At 32.7% G+C, this 18,741-nt stretch overlaps 2 protein-coding genes and 1 pseudogene across 4 annotated transcripts; 1 reads left to right on the forward strand and 2 right to left on the reverse strand.

Annotated features, from left to right (window-relative positions):
• Positions 1-922: 922 nt before the first annotated feature.
• Positions 923-6,010, reverse strand: LOC100781742 (membrane-associated 30 kDa protein, chloroplastic-like). 2 transcript variants are annotated; one of them, NM_001255652.2, is given in 11 exon segments: positions 923-1,299; positions 1,860-1,934; positions 2,682-2,746; positions 3,752-3,834; positions 3,932-4,002; positions 4,245-4,319; positions 4,944-5,025; positions 5,109-5,173; positions 5,433-5,543; positions 5,638-5,744; positions 5,870-6,010. In NM_001255652.2, coding segments are annotated over 11 exon segments (972 nt in total). In that variant the 5' UTR covers positions 5,991-6,010; the 3' UTR covers positions 923-1,182.
• Positions 6,011-7,585: 1,575 nt separating this feature from the next.
• Positions 7,586-11,123, forward strand: LOC100784939 (peptidyl-prolyl cis-trans isomerase FKBP16-3, chloroplastic). Its single transcript, XM_003541087.4, has 7 exons — positions 7,586-7,751; positions 8,076-8,344; positions 9,047-9,130; positions 9,843-9,892; positions 10,271-10,319; positions 10,475-10,549; positions 10,838-11,123. Exons 1-7 carry the CDS (start codon positions 7,700-7,702, stop codon positions 10,955-10,957), a joined length of 699 nt encoding a protein of 232 aa, XP_003541135.1. The 5' UTR covers positions 7,586-7,699; the 3' UTR covers positions 10,958-11,123.
• A 556-nt stretch (positions 11,124-11,679) lies between these two features.
• On the reverse strand, positions 11,680-17,510 carry LOC100786001 (TBC1 domain family member 22B-like; annotated as a pseudogene). The gene is made up of 10 exons (XR_417046.3): positions 17,148-17,510; positions 16,434-16,590; positions 16,140-16,323; positions 15,749-15,819; positions 15,228-15,365; positions 15,049-15,140; positions 13,739-14,004; positions 12,854-12,939; positions 12,601-12,702; positions 11,680-12,093 (listed from the first exon to the last, which is right to left on the reverse strand). The product of XR_417046.3 is annotated as a TBC1 domain family member 22B-like (transcript).
• Between the last annotated feature and the right edge of the window lie 1,231 nt (positions 17,511-18,741).

Consider the following 18,741-nt stretch of genomic DNA (forward strand, 5'->3'; position numbering starts at 1 on the left):
ACTCAAATTCGCCAATAAAAAAGGTTAAATTATGTTTTTAATACATTGATTGTGCCTGTGCACATACACAAAATTATTTTTCAATTAATTTATCATATAGAAGAAAGGTATCGTTAATTTATCAGTAATCAAAATTAGATACTCAATGCAATTAAAATTAGATTCAAGTAATGGTGTCTGAAATGAATGAAAAATTATAAATGATAAAATTGGATACTCAATGCAAGAGACGTCTCTTGACTTAATGATAAAGAAAATAACTCTTAAAATATTCTCCTAAAGAATGAAGACTTAAATTTTTATTATGAGTCAATTACCTCACTATAATCTAATTTTTGTATAATGATATATTGTAATATTATAGTCGTTTTGCTTTTGATTAATTAATTTATAACAGTCAGTATATAGATTATGTAAGTATATAGGGTTGAAGTTCCTTTAAATTGATTAAATCAATTTTTCTCGTGATTCATTTTCGATTATTATAACATATTAACTTTGATATTTGAGTTCGTAGTTTGAATGCTTCATATGCTTGTTTCTTCCGTTCACTTTAGTAAAAATCAAAAGGGAGAATTTGTCGCCATACACTAAGATTGACCTCACTTTTATTCGTAGCTAGACACTATCAGTATGTCCTTGCATAAAAAAAATATGCAGCAGGCAGCACTCAAACATTATTTTGACGGTAAAAATAAACTCAATTCTCCGCAATTTTAACTCAGAAAAAGGAATATTTAACACCAAGAAAATGAAAAATCTGGCTTAACAAAAGGGTTATATCGTATTGATTTATGAACATGGTGGCGTTGCTAACCTTGCTCCTCATTGAAGGTATTCACCTACAAACTACGAGATTTAATACAGCATTGCTCCTGGTGAAAATTGTCGATAATAATAGCAATTGTGAGAAAATGTAAAGTTTTTGTGCAAATCATGCATTTAAATTTAATAGGAATAGAAAAGACTGTTGATCGTACAAATTATATATTACAATATCATCACACTTGAGGTATTTAAATATAACATGAGCATGCAGCTAATCAGTTCATTTTTCTAATCAATTTTTGGCCAGTAGTCGAACAATATCGTGATTGGCCTTGAGCTGTACAACGTTTATATCAGAAATAAAAGAAACTAAATTCAAGCTTAAATATGAAGAAACAAAAAAGATTCCATGATTCAAAATTCCTTAGCTCTTTGCCTCAATTGATCAAGTTCCAACTCAATCTCAGCATCTCGAAATGGAATTCCAGTGTTGGCGCTAGTGGTACTTCTTCCAGGAGGAAGGTCTCCTTTCTGCTTCAAGCAAACAGTCAAACAATTAAATGGAAAAAATTATATGTGGCACGTAGCTAGTATCGTACGAAATTTCATCTCCGTCAAATCCACTTTCTTTAGCAAAATATAATGCTTTTGGAAAAAAAAAAATATTTTCCTGTTCTTTCACAGGTTTACCGACTTCTGGTCACAAAAAAGGAAATGAGAACAAGTTGCAAGACAGTTAATTAAAAAAATCCTCATTTCTTTATTACCAAACGGTTATAATACATTTTTTGTCCTTGCAATTTAACACTTTTTTTTATAGTCCTTTTAAAATTATTTTTTTATTTTTAGTCCTTACAAATTATATTTGTTTTGTTTTTAGTCCTTAAAACACTTTAGATATCACTTTAAATAGTGAAAAAATGTTATCTAAAGTATCACAAGGACGAAAAACAAAAAAATATAACTTGTAAGGATTAAAAACAGAAAAATAATTCTGCAATGACTAAAAACAGAAAAATATTAAACTGCAAGGACTAAAAAGATATTTAAGTCTTACCAAACATATAAACTATTTCCCATTTGAAGCATACCTTTGAGGCACCAGATAACTCTTTTTTCAAATTTGCAAGGTCGTCATCAACTGATGAGCCCTCAAGCAAAGCAAACTGCAAAAAATCAATTATTAATAGGAGAATGAAATCCATGAGTTTCAAAAACAAATATATAGTGAAGGAATGAGTTTTACAGCCTTTGCCACTCCAAACTCCCTAATTCTAATGCATGATAAAATAATGGATGATGCAGCCCATGAATCCATTTGACGAAGCCAAGGATTTATATAACAAATCCCAATATATATTTGGAACTTAGGCTTGTTCTAAATGCTTTTTGTGGTTCAGAGCTGTATTCAAATTATTTACCAAAGGGAAAGATTTACATAAAGCAGATTCGGCTACATAATCACTGGGCTCAGAGTCAGTTTATTTCTTTACTGAATAGCTTCCGGGGAAATGGTTTCTATATTTTCCAACGGTAAGTGAAATACGCAAAGAAAACTACATATTATTGAATAAAAAATAGGTAAAGAGAACTACATTATTATTGAATAGAAAATATAACTGTTTTTGACATTCCATTTGCAGGCAATTTATTCAATGACCCAGTGAGAAATGTAGTGAATCTGGCTATGATAATAATAATTCAGAAGATTTCAATTTCCACTATTTTGAACATTTACTTTTCCTAAGATGCAATAAACTTGGGTTTGGATCCTTTGATCCTGTTTCCCACAAGAATAAATTAAAATAAAACAAATCTAGTTTTCTTTTTCCTTTTAACCTGTATTCATTCCTTTCCAAGTTCAACATATAATGCATACATATAAACTTGAAGTTACATGGTATAATTACTACCTTTCCTTCAAGATCATCACTTGTCAACTGGCCAAGAGCTTCAGCTTGGGACTCCATTGCCAACACTAACAAGATAACCGAAAATAATTACAGAGAAAAATAATTTCATATACAATAATAAAAGCACATAAAAAGCTTATGAAAATAATCTTGGCAGATATTCATATTTTTTATTGGTTAAATTAGTTTATTGGTCTTCTAATTTATTTTTTAGGTTCAATTTGATCCTCCAATTTTTTGGGGATTCAATTTGGTCCTCCAATTTTTTAAATCAATTCAATTTGATATTACCGTCTAAATTGGGCCAAGGGTGTTGAGAAACTGCACTTTGTGGCTGCTTAAAACCACTTAATGACGGTTTTAAACCGTCACAAAACGCTCATTTAGACAATAGGACCAAATTTAGACAGCAAAATCACTCAAATTAATTTAGATGGGAGACCAAATTGAACTGATTTTAAAAATTAGAAGATCAAATTAAACCTGAAAAAAAATAGAGGACCAAATCGAACGTAAAAAATAAATTAAAAGACCAAAAACTAATTTAACCTTTTTTATTCTATTGATTAGTTTGTAGTTTTTAAGCATGTCATATCATATTAACATAAGCCAAGTTTCATTTTGCTTATAATTTCCCTCATTATTATAGATTTTGAATACAATTGCACTTATTAGGATAATTAAGAATGAGCATGCATATGGTCAAAAGTATAGGTTCAGCCTAATCATAATATATCTTGATTGTGCAGTATAGCCCTTGTTATTTGTCAAAATCAAAATGCATTCAGATAGCAAAGGTTTTGATTTTTGAACCACTAGAAGCTTCAGCATGTCAGATCTTTTTCCTGATTTTATAGTTTATGCATATGCTAATAGGTTATCAGTTTGCAAAAAGAAAAAAGAAAGGGAAGCAGGATAGGAAGCATGGAACCTCAAAATATCTTGGGCATGGCAATGAAATTATACGTTTGTATGTGGTTAAGGGTACACATTAAGCACAGGCCAGGTTATATAGAAGTATTATTTATATATCCAAACAGCCAAAGAGTAGACTCAATGAATTTTCTTACCTTTCTCTTCCATCTTTTCAAAAGCTGAAAGAGCACTACTTGTATTGACATTTCCCAGCATCTCACTCACCTTGGTTGCAGTCCTGAAGGAGCATCAACCAACAACCATTACTAAAAGAGCCAGAGAATATAGACTGTAACAAGGCGGAAGTCAATGAATAAAAGATTTCAAAGACAAACTTTGCTGATTGAGCTCTTGCTTTGAGAGTATCCTTCTTCGACCTTGCCTCCTGTATCTTACTCTCCAAAAGCTAGAAATAAACAATTTATAGCTCATAATTGTGATAAATAAATGGTACTTATAATAAAAAAAAAATGCTAAAGAATATACACCAAGAATATAACATTATCAAGAGTCAAAACTAATCCAAAATGCTAAGCTTCATTGATCTTTGATTTAGGCTTTCTTGACACTTGTGACTCCTATGCTGTGATGTCACTACATTACAATCCAGTGTTTTGACAAACTGGGAAAAAACAAGATTTAGCTTACCCTTGTATTAGAGACAAGATTCTCAACAACAGTCTTTTGTTGATCAAGTTGAGCCTTCAAAGAACTGGCATTATCCTGCAACATATTAAAAGCATAGAATGAGCTTCCATTATGTGATATCCATGATAAGTCACTATTTTGAAGATGCACTTTCCTGAATCATAGAATAAAAGGTCAAATCAAACTTCGGCAAACTCCAAATTTTTTAATCTACAACACTGTCATCAGCATTCACATTCTCATCAATCTGACATGAGTTGAAATGTACATATGAAAGCACTTTAAAGAGTCAACTATTGTGTAGTCTGTCGTGTCGTCATCCAAAGATTCTAACAACTTCAGCTAATTAAAACACATTATAACCCATCACAATCTGAATAGTTAATCCAACTCATAGACCTATAGATTTGGTTATGAGGTTAAATAACTTCAGAACACAGGGTACAGTTCCAATCAAGCTTTTAACATGCTTCTAGGAATGGAAATATAACAATTGCAAGCATCAAATGCTTCAATACTATCAAGCAATGAGAGGAGGACAAGTTGCCAAAACATTTAACAACCATGTGAAAGGGAAAAAAAATCAACAACTTCATTTGACTCATTTACACTCCACAAATTAGCAGCCCTTTTTAAAACCTAACATAGAAATTCAAAACAAATATTAGCACAAAATCATTCAACAAAATGAGAATGTACCGCATAAGATTTACGCCTCTTAAGTGCTTCACGAGCAAGATCTTCTTCACCTTTCTGAAGAGCAAGTTGTGCTTTCCGGTACCTACATCAGATGAAAAGCACAAAGGCATATTTATATACCATAAATCATTAGCAAATAAAGACAATAACTCTTTCATACATTACCACTCTTCAGAAGCTTGTTGTGCAGCTTTGTATTTATTTTCCAATCGCTTTTGAGATGCCAATACCTCAAGAAAGAAACAAAAAAGTTCAATAAAAATAAAATTGAACAAGAGATAGCATTAATAGAGGAAACTACGAATCTTCTTTGGAGTCAGTTTATATAGCTAAATAGTTCGTGTACAATCATAAAAACTCAAACAAGCAAAACAATTATAACAATAAATAATGAACGAAAGAACAAAACAAACCAACATACGATAATTTTTTTATTTATTATAAAAAAAAATCCAAAAACAAAAGAGATAAAAAAAAATTGCAACTAACTTGTGCAGTAGCTTGACGCATTTTGGTCAAGTCGTCGTTCATTTCAAGCACAGCTTGCTCCAATATTTTCTCCGGATCTTCAAACGAACTTAAGACAGCGTTTGCGTACGACTGCATTACTAAGATGACAAAATCTAACCATAACGACAACGACAATGAGAATATTAAAGCTAAATGACTGTCGTTTAAGTGCTTTTTTTTTCACCTTCACAACTCTGGCGAACCTGTCAAAGAGGTTCATGCGAGCACCGAGAGCACCTCCGCCACGCGTAGGCTTCACAATCCTCATCACTCTAAGTTTCAGAACTTCCACTGCAACGATTAGAAGTTGAAAACAAGGTTAATTAAGTTAATCACATGCTAAAACAGCGTCTAAGAAAAAGTAATGAAAAATAACGATTGTGAGTAGCGGAAAGAGAGTGAGAATAGTATAATACCTCGCGCGGTGCCGAAGAAGGAGGTAGTGAGAGGCTTCTTGAGTACGCAGAGAGTGGAGGAAGAAGAAGATTGAAATGGCGCGGGGGGCAATCCCGTAAATATTTGAAGTTTCGCCGCCATTTTTGTGATCGACGAACGACAAGGTTGGCTGTTGCAGATAGAGTTGAAGATATTGCGATTTTGGGAGCACTCCTCGATGCCAGCACCTTCCATTTTGGAATGGGCCGAAACCAAGGTTTATTCTAGGAGATTTTCTTTCTGCACTCACCGTTTTTTTTCAATACATCCAGTAGTGAGAGGGAAAAACCAAAAATATCCTTACATAATCCACAATCCGTATGGAGCTTACGGATTGATAATCCATATGCCTATGCAAGTCTCGAATCTGTAATTTTTGTGTTATTAACATGAAGCTCTAACCAGCTCAGCTAATATGCCAATTATATTAAAAAATAATCAGTGTCGTTATATATAACACTAAAATTTCTAATTTATATTTAATATTCATATAAGTTTACATAATAAATTTTGTAACAATTAATTTTGATCTAATAATATATTTTTTACATATATAAATTTTTATTAAACTTATGATTTTTATTTAAAATTTTTATATGTAAAAAATATTATTAGATCAAAATTATTATTAAATTTTTTACATTATTAGATCATAATTAATTGTTACAAAATTTATTATGTAAACTTATATGTGTATTAAATATACATTAAAAAATTTTAGTATTATATATAGTGACGTTAATTATTTTTTAACATAATTAATCTATTAGCTTAGTTAGTTAAAGCATTGTGTTAATAACGTGAAAGTCACATATTCAATACTTGTATGGGGCATTAATTTTAAATTATTTCATAAAACATATACATGTTCGATACTTGCATGGGAGTAAAAGGGTGTCACAAATTGTCAATCTATAGACTATATGAAGAAAAAAAAACAAAGAAGAAGAAGTAAAAAAGAATAAAGTTAAAAAATTTTAAAATATGTTAGATGTAAAAGAAATTCAAATTGTGCAGAAATAATAACCGTTATTCTAGAAGTTCACGAATTGGGCCTGTCTCCTGGATCGGCCCATTTTTGCACGTCGAGTCCATGCACTCTGCTCTATACGTTCGGAATCATTAGTATTGTTTTTCGACCAGAAAAGGAACAACTAAAATTTTATGAATTAAATTGATTTGATTAGTAACTAAATCGTTTTTTGTAGTTTTTTTTAATTCTTAATTATGAGTTGACTTATTTTAGCTTTTACTTTTGATAAATCGCTTCTGAACTATTTTTTAAAAATTGGTTCTTAAATTTGGTTTAAAAACCGAACCATATAAACCTTTCGGTTTGGATTTTCTTAAATAAAGCATTTTTTACATACTCCTATTTGATAGTTTGAATTGATAATTTTTATCTTGAAAAGTATAACCTTACCATATTCAAATAAGATTTTTCATTCATTAAAAATATTGACAATCTCATAAAAAAATTCTTCAGAAATTAAGAAATTACACAATTTTGTCAGAAATTTATTACTATTTATTAAAATTTATCAAAAACTATAAAATTAAGAGTAAATCACATTAAACAATAAATATGATCCATAAAATTTTATAATTTTTAATAAATTTGAGTTAAGTATATTATTATAAAAAACACATTAAAAAATGACTACATAACAAATGCAAAATTAAGTTAGGTGCATGCATATTCAGTGCAACCTATTTCATTTCTATCTGCCACGTGGTAGGTACAAACACTTGCTCCAGCTCCAAGCCATGTTTGAGAAGATTCAGTTTATCCATTTTGCGGACATCATCGCATGACATCCTTGGATATGCCTACCATGGCCTCCTCTCTGCTTCTCCCACTTGGTAATCCCATTCACTTCTCTTCCTCAAATTTGCATTTTTCTGTTTTGCTCACTATCTCAACAATGCATAATTCTCTTCTATCCCATCAACAAGTTATAGCCTTTTATAGCATGATGACATGTACTTTAAAAATAAAATTGCTTTGTATAAAGAAAATAAAAAAAAAAATATGTTCTGTTGATATATATATTGTTAATAGCAAGCACTAAGCAGTAGACATTCATAGAATGTGAATTCAGTTCAGTTTCTGCACAGTGTTGTTGGCCCAAGTTCCCTTCTTCAACTGCCACAATTGTTTTCTAAACTTAGTTTACATTTTGGTAGGTTCTACTTGTGGTAGAAGTCCCTCTTTTACTCCTCAAAGCATTTTGGTGGATAAACTTCGAAGATTAGTTGTTAAAGTCAAGTCCTCAGAGACAAGGGAATGCACCACTGCTATGTTTAATGCCAATTCACGTAGAGACTTTCTTGGGTTGGCTTTAGGAGTCTCGGGTGGTCTCTTTATGGGTTCATTGGATGCAAATGGAGCTGGTTTGCCCCCAGAAGAAAAGCCTAAACTGTGTGATGACACTTGTGAGAAAGAGCTTGAAAATGTATGGTGAGATTACATAGTCCCCTTCTTTGCCTTATTATATATTTTTTCTCCATTTATTTTAAATATTGCCGGTACTGATTGCTGTATGTTGCTCAGAATGCATTCACAATCATGAGGTTGCATCACTTTCTGTAAGGTGAATCGTGTCTGAAATCTTGGGGACTTGAAAGTTGAAACATCATTTATATAAATATTGCAGAAGATATGATAATTTCCTAAAAAGTGGTTAGAGATTTGATAAACCCCCACTGATAAGGTTCTCAACAAATTGTTGTTAGTCTTAAAGAGACACCAAGGCTCACCGTGTGCTGTCCCTTCATTTCAAGTTTTGTGACCCAAAAATCTCTGGCAGCTAAGCTTTATTGACTAGCTGAAATTTAAGAATTAATATTTTTGCAGTGTCTAATCTACCCCCACATTGTTTCTAGTAAATAGAATCTGACTTTATAAGAGGAATGTGCAGAGATTCCTATAGTTCTACATATGATACTATATGATGTTCAATTGTGCGCCACGCAATGAAGAATCTGTTATTGTTAGAAATAGTTAACTGATATGAAGGCATTTGAATTCAAAGGGACACACTTTTAGGAACCTTTGACCGTCAATAAATGATTAGGCCAGTGGGTTTTACTATACTAACACTTTAATATCCATAGTTAATGACTGATGCTGTCTTTGAATATTTTATGCAATGCAGGTGCCTACGGTAACTACTGGATCAGGTTTGCAATACAAGGATATTAAAGTTGGGCAAGGTCCTAGTCCACCAATCGGATTTCAGGTGTGTAAAGTCTTCTGACTTGTTCAGGTTCTCAAGTATGCTTGTCTCAACCTTTCAAAATGGCAGCCAATTCCAAATTTGAACTAGATCAATGCCTAACTACTTAGGTCGTGTCTTGGGAACAAGTGAATATGTGTTTTCTTGGGAAATGGGCTGATTATATATTTATTTTTACCTTCTAGGTAGAAAATACTCTACAAATATTGGTGATGGCATTACCTTATATGGGTTTGCCATCTACTAAGTTCTTCAACATAACATTAACATATGCTTCTGCTGATTCACTTTGCCCTTCTTTGCTTCCTTTTTCATCAAAATTAACCTTTAGGGCACTGCATAACTTTCTCAAGCAATTGAATCACTGTAGGCATAATGGCATATTTGAAAATAATAAATAAAAAAATCATATGTGAGGCAGCAGCTGCATTTATTCCACAACTGAGCCAAACTTCTTCACAATGGCATGCTTTTTTGTCTAGGCATGGCCCCTCTACCACCTCCACTCTGAACTAGCTCAAGTTTGTAATATCTGTAAAAATGAAAGTATCTTCATTTTTTCACCCTTGAATAAACTTAAGAGTAGTGACCTTTGTCTGGAGTAGAGTTAAGTCCTCTGTCAGCAAGTGATATTGATCTCAATATGGCAAGACTGACTTGACTTCCATGTGCCTCTCTGACAACTCTAATAATACCTGATGAAATGTAATTACAGGTGGCTGCTAATTACGTTGCAATGGTTCCCTCTGGACAAATATTTGATAGGTATTACAAATTTCTATGAATCTTTCTTCAGTCATTGAATGGCTAGATGATGTGGAATGATGTTTGTTGTTGTCTACACGAGAAGTTTTATGTTACTATACAGAATTGTACAGCCATGCCTAATCATATGTTGGACATCTAAATGTGTTATTAAGAGAAACGTCAATCAGCCATATTTTGCAAGCTTGTGCATTCCTTTTTTCAGTTTTTTGTCACCTTCCAATTTTTGTTTTGAAGATCTTCACTTTGAAACCTGATAACAATTATATGTGTACTATCATGTATGCACTTTGCTGAAAATAAATTTGAAGCCTGTGAAGATGACATAAACAAAGGTGCATTATGTATTGCTCTTTTCCCCCCTTTTCAATTTTACAGTTCACTGGAGAAAGGTCAGCCTTACATTTTTCGTGTTGGTTCTGGTCAGGTAAACTCTGGATGTTGCTTTTAATGTTATCAAGCTTAAGAATTTCACCTTCATTATTGTAGTTAGTGTTCAAACTTGAAAAACAATAGTTTTGGGGCCAAATTGTTTGATAATCATTTTGAAGATTAACTGATATTCAACCCAATGAGTAACAGGTGATACAAGGACTTGATGAAGGTATTCTGAGCATGAAAGTAGGGGGGAAGCGTCGACTGTACATACCCGGATCAGTAAGCTTCTTTCTTGACAGTTGATGCTAGATCCCCATCTGTAAAGCCTGTAACATCTCCCAACGTAGCAACACATTCAAAATCTGAAACTGATATTTGTGTTTTTCCTTGTGAAGCATAGTACAACTTTTTCAATATTAGGCTTCCATATTCCAAGTTTAAATGTGCATTGACAATCTATAACAATCACTCAGTGCTCTGATAATTTTCTTTACTAATTGAAAATGGCAATTCTTCTTTTCTAATTTGTTGGCTATATATCTTTTCTTTTGCTTTTTAATTTGGCAGCTGGCATTCCCAAAAGGCCTTACTTCTGCTCCTGGAAGACCAAGGGTGGCTCCAAGCAGTCCAGTCATATTTGACGTTAGTTTGGAATATATACCGGGGCTTGAAGTGGATGAGGAGTAAAATAAGGCTGTCCTTTGTACGTGATCAGTCTTGATTTTTATGTCCCTATCACCATCACCTTTCTATACAATCGATAATTCTTTTTGAGAAATTTGCATAAAATCTCATAGCAATGTTGAGTAACATTATTCTGACTTCTGAGTTCAAATATTACAAAAATTTTCCACATGTTTCTACTTAAAGGGCTAGTAAACATCTTATTGATAGTTTATCTATGAAGCAAGAACTTTAACATGACTAATCTCTAAAATTTAGGACACGGGAACATCATATATACACACAAACATAAAGACTCTCATGAAATGAAATGTATAACATAACAAAATATTTAAAATGATGATACATTCATCTTTTAAAACCATCTTCCTATGTTTTTTCAAGTGTATCAATTATATAAACATGATAACTTAAGTGTTTAAGCCAATAAAAATAATTTTTATTATTTTAAACACCTAATAAGAAATATCAGACAAATGTCGGTATAAAAAAGGTGTTCAACATGGCAAGCTTCATACTAGTTTGTGCCGGATTACCTGCTGTCCTAGAGGAAGACGACATCTTTGTCCCACTTGGGGGTTTGGTCGAAACGTTAAACTTTCAGCCACATTAATAACTATAGAACAGGGTATAAATATCAACGATTACGTTGGAAATGTATGGCATTCGTGTTAACTAGCATTTCCGTATACATAACGCTCGAATAAGAATCCATTAAAAAAAAATTGCATACACAAACTGGGTATTGATCGCTGTTCTGGAATAAATATCGTTAATACAACAAAAATAGACTCGCTCTATGTAACAATTGTTTTTGTATCTCCTTTACAAAATATTACAAGGTAACGTACAAGTAAAATTGGTTAAAAAAAATAACAAAAAGCACCACACACTGAGCAAGAGCAAAAGTGATAGAAAGCAAGAAAAGAAAAGGGGAAATTGAAGGAGAACTAAATTCAGAAACCACAATCGCCTGCTCAGCTAGCTAAATGGCTAGGAGAGTTGTTGAACATGGTGTGCCACATAAATGCCCGGGAAAGCACCATCTCAAGCTCCTGGTGAGTCCAGTTCTCTGTTGGAAGGTGTTGAAGAAACATTACCAATTCTTGGAAATCAAGTTTCTGGAGTTTGTCTGACCACTAAAGGGAACAAGTAAAAAGAAAATTCAGTTTCTACTAAATTAATCATTGCCAAAAGCAAGAATGTCTAAATAATGTAAGCAACTATACATAAATTCAGCAGGAAACAAAGAAATGCATAAAAGATTGTGTGTTTAGCAGTGGCAGACTGGTAGTAGACAAGCAGGAAATACAGGTAGTATCCAGGAATGCTAGAATTGCATCCTTTGTAAAGCAATTTTAATGCACATTGGACATAAGCTAACCAATTTTAATTCACAGAAGGAAATATCTACAAAAGGCATTTGTTTAACTAAAGTGGTAGAATGTGGTGCAAAAGCAAAAGACAAGTGTATGTTATGGCAAAGAAAAATGCAAATCATGCCTAGCTTTATCTTACCATGCCAGAAGAATCAAGGAAATATCCGTTAACAAATTGACCAATAAAGACTATTCACAATCAGCACAGCTACAAGATGAATCAAATTCAAATAGATTATGTGAAAATGCCAAGAAAAGCTAGCTCACCGTTAGAAGGAAGCTGGCAAATATATATACTAGGAAGTCTGGTAAGGCATCTCCTTCAGCTAAATATGTGTCCCAAAGGCGTGTGATGAGATGGAATGGTATCTAATTACATAATCAGACATCATTAGTAAAAAAGCACAAAATCATCCCATATTTATCCCAGACCAATGTTTTCATTCTGTCATGTTATCAATTATATGTATGTTCTTGAGAAAATTTTCCCACTTATAGTTATAAGAATATCCTTGCAAACCTCACGGATGAGAAGACAGTTGAACCAGCGGAAAGCAAACTGAAGAAATTCAAGTCCCTGATCCTCGATGTGCCGCGAAACAGGCTCTGGTGCAGCTCAAAAGTTTCACTACATCAGATTACATTTGAATACATACAAATAACTATATATATAGCAACAAAAATAAGGAGAAGGTTTGGTAATTCATTCTATGAATTCCTTATAAATGAGATGATGATCAAATTTTGACACTTCCATGTAAAGGCAAATAGTAGGGAATGTCTGGTTGAATTTTTCAAGACATGGTGATACCCAAACAGATTATACTCTTCTATGTGGGAAAAAAATCCAAAATAAGCACACAGAATTTTAACCACAGTCATAAGTTATTTTACAAACACCCACTGGCCACCATAAAACATACTCATTTACACGTCAGGTTAAAGAATTTCAATAGGAAGAATTTAAGGCGGAAATTGAAGATGCTTTACAAACTATACAATGTGAACCACGTGAAGTTTTCAAAAGCTTTTTTACATTGCTATCTATACACCTATTTCTATTGCTGAGGGTAGAATGGTAATGTTACATGTTCTCAGCTTCTGTGGTTCACATTCTTCTCTTTGTTCTAATTGAAGGTGCAAAATATGCGAGTATTTTTACCATAAAAAGTCAAAAATAATTATTAATATGTTGACACAAACAGGGTAGAAGATTCATGTGAAACATGAAATATTCAACACACAAATAATATTGCTAAAATTTAGAATCAATGACACTTTCAAAATAGAAAATGAAACTTAAGAATAGAAATGGTACCAAATCAATAAAAAATAGTGAGGCATTTAAATTTCATAAAACTATACAATGCTTGGAGGAAAACAAAAGGCCTTAGAAAAAGGTTACCATCAATCCTCCTGACCAATTCCTTCAACTTAAAAACAAGCCTCTGAATTCCAGGTTGAGCGAATGTGTAATGGTCTTGCATACCATCAAGCAACTTTGACAAGCACCAGTAGCAGTCAGCCTCTATATTAGAGATTATATCTGAAGATCAATCAGACATTGGACCATTATTGATATCCCCTTCAAATATTCTGATAAGAAACACCAAAAATGTGTACAAGATCATTATCCCCTGAACATATCCACTTGCAGGATGTCGAATGGCCCTGGTAAAAGATTGGGAATTGTGTTAGTGAAACAAAATAAAATAACAAATTAGTAAGCATTTGTAAGTCAATGACAAGGGTTAAAGAGTTGCAGAGTTCTATCATGGATAAAGACTGAAGCCAGTACAATTCATGTCTGCATAATTGTTATATACACAGTATATACAGCAGCTTCTAAGCCGAGCTTATTCTCATCCCGCTGTCATTCTGTTATTGAGAGCTGTCAATTAGTTATACTGAATTGCTGATGATCAGCACTAGGATTTTGTTTTGTATAAAGACTAGTCACCTCTGTATTACCATTGAGATTTAATAACATCAAAAATCATTTTCAGTTTTCAATTCTCCCTATTTTTCTCTCTGCTCTCTCTCTCTCTCTACAATCCTATATTTTTTCACACTTTCTGTTCATAATTAATAGTTCAAATCACTCTGAGAGCAATGGACATAAAATGGGAAAGCTAGACCACAATGGTCTATTGTGATTCTGGCACCTTTTCTTTTTTTTCCTAAGTCATGGCTCAAAAATGCTGCTAAGAAGAAAGCAAAAGCATATAGTAAGACTAGATCAACTATTTCAAACATCTCCTGAATGCATAGTAAATATGCATCAGAAGTTAACCAACCATCTTGCTGATTTCTAGAAGGGTTGTGTGATCATGCCCCTCCCAAGGCCCCTCCTGAGTATCATGTGGTATCATAAAACAGTTACCAGTTTACCTAAAGGAGATGTAGCAACTTGGAAACACATTAATACCCAACTTTTTTCAGACTAGATTTAGCACAGTGCCCAAAAAGCAAGTATACGTCACACCTTATAAAACTGGTATGTACTCAAATGGTTGTCATATCTGTAATGGATACAGATCCAGTACCGTATTTGTTGGGTACATATTGGTGCATACCCAATACTTAGGAAGTCACATTGCATGACTTTCGTAGCCAAGCTAAGAGTCATCTTTCAACTTAAAAAAAAAACTATAACAAATAACACTTGACTAAGAATTATATCTGGCCAACAAATGGATAACAACAATATCTAACCATGCATAAAGAATACGTTCCAATGATTTCTGAACTTGCTGCTGCTGGAAGAATGGAACATCGGGAACAGTTCTTGGACAATCAACACCAATCTAACAAATATACAATGACAACAGTAAAAAACAAGGACAATATTTTCATGAATAATTAAGATAGGAATATATTAAACCTGGGAATACCTGACGAAGCATGTTGACCTCGTCATCTGAACGTTCTGTATCAGGAATATCATAATACTGAGAAATACAGTCAAGATACTCAAGGCGTTTCCTTCTTAGAACTCCCTCCCTTCTATCTGAATTAGGTGGTGCATATCCCTGTTGTCAGTATATCTTTAAATTTCCAGGAAGACAAAATGCTACCCATAAAAACACATGTAACTGTGGGTCAATAATGTTGACCCCTTACTCAAATAATTCTCTATAGTATAAATCACTTCAATTTTCTGTTCTAAAATCTTCTGTATCGTCTCATGGCAAAACATTTATGTAACAGCATCTTGATTTATTGTGAAAGAATATTCCCATGGCTCACCCTCCATGAACAAAAGTTTAATATAAGGCATCGTCAAAATAAAATAAGAATCCACAAAGTCCTGCAAATTTCTTATACGTACTACAAATCTCCTTATCAATGCCCTACATCGGAGGCATGAGCTAGAGCTAGAGCAAGAGAAATAGATAAAGGTCATAGAGCTTACCAACAGAAGTCTCCACACTTTAGGACGCATATTGTCTGGAACACCACTCCAAGCTAATTCCCGCAACTTGTCTACAATATAGATTTCAAGGAGGAAATGCTTTATTGTGGTAGATAACCCTAAATTTCCAAAAGGCTTAATGTCTTAAAAAAAAGGAAAAGATCAAATTCAAGTTATGTGTGATATCATGGGCATGGTTCAATTTCTGTTGCAATTTATTTTTGAACCTTACTGTCAAAATTATCTATCAGGAAAAGGCAACCACATTGTGGGTATGTTCATATGAACACACAGCTAATAATTCCACAAATGAATGCAGCAAAGTAGGAGTTACAAGGAAGAAGCCAATGAAGGACACAAAAACAAATAGAAATATAGAAAGTTAAAATACCTAATATAACCACAGTCCCTGAAAGCACCTTAGTGAACTTCATAACTCTTGCAGAATCTGTAGCTCTAGCACCCATCGTAGACTTACGGAATTCTTCAGGCGGGCTCCCTCCAAGGGAGGTCGACACTTTTAGCTTACTGGCATTGGCAATACTAATTGGTTTGCTTGTACTCTGAAATTCCTCCTGCATCAAGAGTAGAAGTCCCACTTGATGAACTGATCCCCACCACTCATGTCAGTCTTATAAATACACATACTATGAAATGATATAGTTATGAACAATACTAATATCACCTCTACTGCCCCAGATGTGTGATCACTTGTGCCAGCATCATTGTGAGAAAAGCTCCTTTTGTAATTTGGTGAGGATGCCTTCGAGTTTGAGTTATCCGGAGGGTCTACCCTACGGCTCAATAATATTTTACCAGGTATACTACGACCTTTGAGTAACCTTGATAGAGACAGAACATAGATTATATCACTAATATCGATCGTAAGGTTACATTTGGAAGAGCTCATATTATGACATAAACACTCGTGTAAGTGTTTAGGAGAGTTTATGAATATAGCTTGTGATATGTCTATAAATTGTTTTCAGCTTATTTCAAAAAGTTCTTCATGATAACTTAAGAAAACGGCTAACGACTTATATGAAAACAGCTTATTTCCTTTTCAATTATAGAAAAAACTGATAAATAAGTGCTTACATGATAAGCACTTATTCAATAAATGCTTAATTAAGTAATTTATCCAAACACACCCCAAGTTAAGCTAGTAAGCTATGTGCTTCCAGTTGTAGGCGAAACTAAATTTAAAGAGGAAATCAATAGTTAATAATATTGTACAATTAATCAATCTACTAAAGAAGAAGAAAATCAAAAACAGTCCGAAACTAATTACCGTAGTTATTAAATCAGTTAGAAAATAGAAAATGGAAAAAATTGACCTCGACGAAGCAATAATAACCCTCGATCTGAAAAGAGAAAAAAGAGAAGAATTGGGGGTTACCCTTGAACATTTCTGAGGGTCTGATTGAATCTGGAGTCGAGGGTAGTAGCTATGTTGCGCACATCTTCTTGGCGCTTGTTCATGCTTACAGTGTTCGTTCGTTGTTTGTTTCAGCTACTGCTCTTTGCTTACGGAAGATAGTCAAATTGCTGAAACTAACACTCATTCATCCATCATCATTCAGCCTCTAATCTATTACCGCCAAAATAACATTCTCTGTTCCACTAATCATGCTTAATTATGGAAGAAACCCACGTCGCTAAGCTTTGTATTTCTTTAATTCCTCCTAATCGCGTTGTATAATTTGATAATTCTTTTCCGACAGCACCTTTTCGCGCATTCGTTTCACGGAATACTGAATACATTTTTTATTTTATTGAATGAAATATATAAAAAAAAAAAACGAGAGAAGTAACACACCGTAAAAATAATAAAAATGTAAATAGTTGTGAATATTATTTTTAAAAGGTGAAGTTTATTAAATATTTAATTTTAGAAAATTAAAAAGACAAAATATGTATATTTAATATCTTAAGAAATCAAAATATCTTTTATTTTACTTTGAGTCCTTGGCAAATATTTTAAAGACACTACCAAATATTTAATTTAGCGCAATTATGTCTGAAATTGAATGTGAGATTTGTTTTTTTATTGACAAAATGTTAATTTTGTTAGAAAAGTTAGATGGGGATTTAAACTTGTGATTTCTCCTTCTTTTCTTGTTTGCTTTCAACAAAGCATACTTGATTAATAAAAAAGGATATATGCTAACTTGAAATGAAAATTAAGGATGCAAATGTATTTGTAATTTTCTGGACGTGGGGAAAAAATGGCTTCACCATTTATTAGACATTTATTTATATATTATTACATTGTGGTTATAAACAGTTAAACTTTTTAACTTAAATTTGTTGTACGTAAAAATGTTTATGATAGTTGTGATGCAATCGAGTTCAAGGAGACTTTTTAAAAGATTTAAGTTTAAGAAAATTAGACTCGATGATCTATACATTTTAAGATAAGTTCAAGTTATATATTTTGGATTTTCTCAACTAATCTATTGTTATATATGCTTTTAAAAAATATAATTTTTAAATAAGTATATGTTACCAACATCTATATTTATCTATGATGTATCAATTATTGATGCACTCGGTTTACTCTCTTGTCATTTTTTATCTTCTAAAGGTCAATTTGGATTTAAAGAATTAACCTATCAAAATTAGAGACCAACTCAGCTTGACTTGTTGACACAATATATTGATTTTTTTTATCCATAAATGCTAGTTGTTACTTGTTGATGTGTTATGTTAGTGGAAAATTCGAATCCAAAAACCTCCTTATCACTCAAACCTTTATATGTCCCTTCTTCAATCACTAGTTCATCTTATAACTCATATAATAGCTCAATCATAAAATAAAAAAAAGTATACAATTACAGTTTAGATATATCTTACAATATCTATTTTAAGACAAACTAACATAAACACATCAACAAGTAACAATTTAAAGATAAAAAATGACAAGAGATATATTCCACTCGTCCCAAATTTTGTTGATTCCTAAAAGTCAATTTGGATTTAAAGAATTAACC

Source organism: Glycine max, chromosome 12 (assembly GCF_000004515.6).
Source record: "Glycine max cultivar Williams 82 chromosome 12, Glycine_max_v4.0, whole genome shotgun sequence".
NCBI lineage: Eukaryota > Viridiplantae > Streptophyta > Magnoliopsida > Fabales > Fabaceae > Glycine > Glycine max.

Excerpts from the sequence above, each read along its gene's own strand:
- LOC100781742 (XM_014764320.2), bottom strand. The coding sequence starts at position 5,549 with ATGCAGTCGTACGCAAACGCTGTCTTAAGTTCGTTTGAAGATCCGGAG. Across the intron at positions 5,174-5,432 it reads TGCGTCAAGCTACTGCACAA|GTATTGGCATCTCAAAAGCG; the intron begins GTTAGTTGCAAT and ends TTCTTTCTTGAG. Across the intron at positions 4,320-4,943 it reads AGAGGCGTAAATCTTATGCG|GATAATGCCAGTTCTTTGAA; the intron begins GTACATTCTCAT and ends AATATGTTGCAG.
- LOC100784939 (XM_003541087.4), top strand. The coding sequence starts at position 7,700 with ATGACATCCTTGGATATGCCTACCATGGCCTCCTCTCTGCTTCTCCCA. Across the intron at positions 7,752-8,075 it reads CTCTCTGCTTCTCCCACTTG|GTTCTACTTGTGGTAGAAGT; the intron begins GTAATCCCATTC and ends ACATTTTGGTAG. Across the intron at positions 8,345-9,046 it reads GTGAGAAAGAGCTTGAAAAT|GTGCCTACGGTAACTACTGG; the intron begins GTATGGTGAGAT and ends TATGCAATGCAG.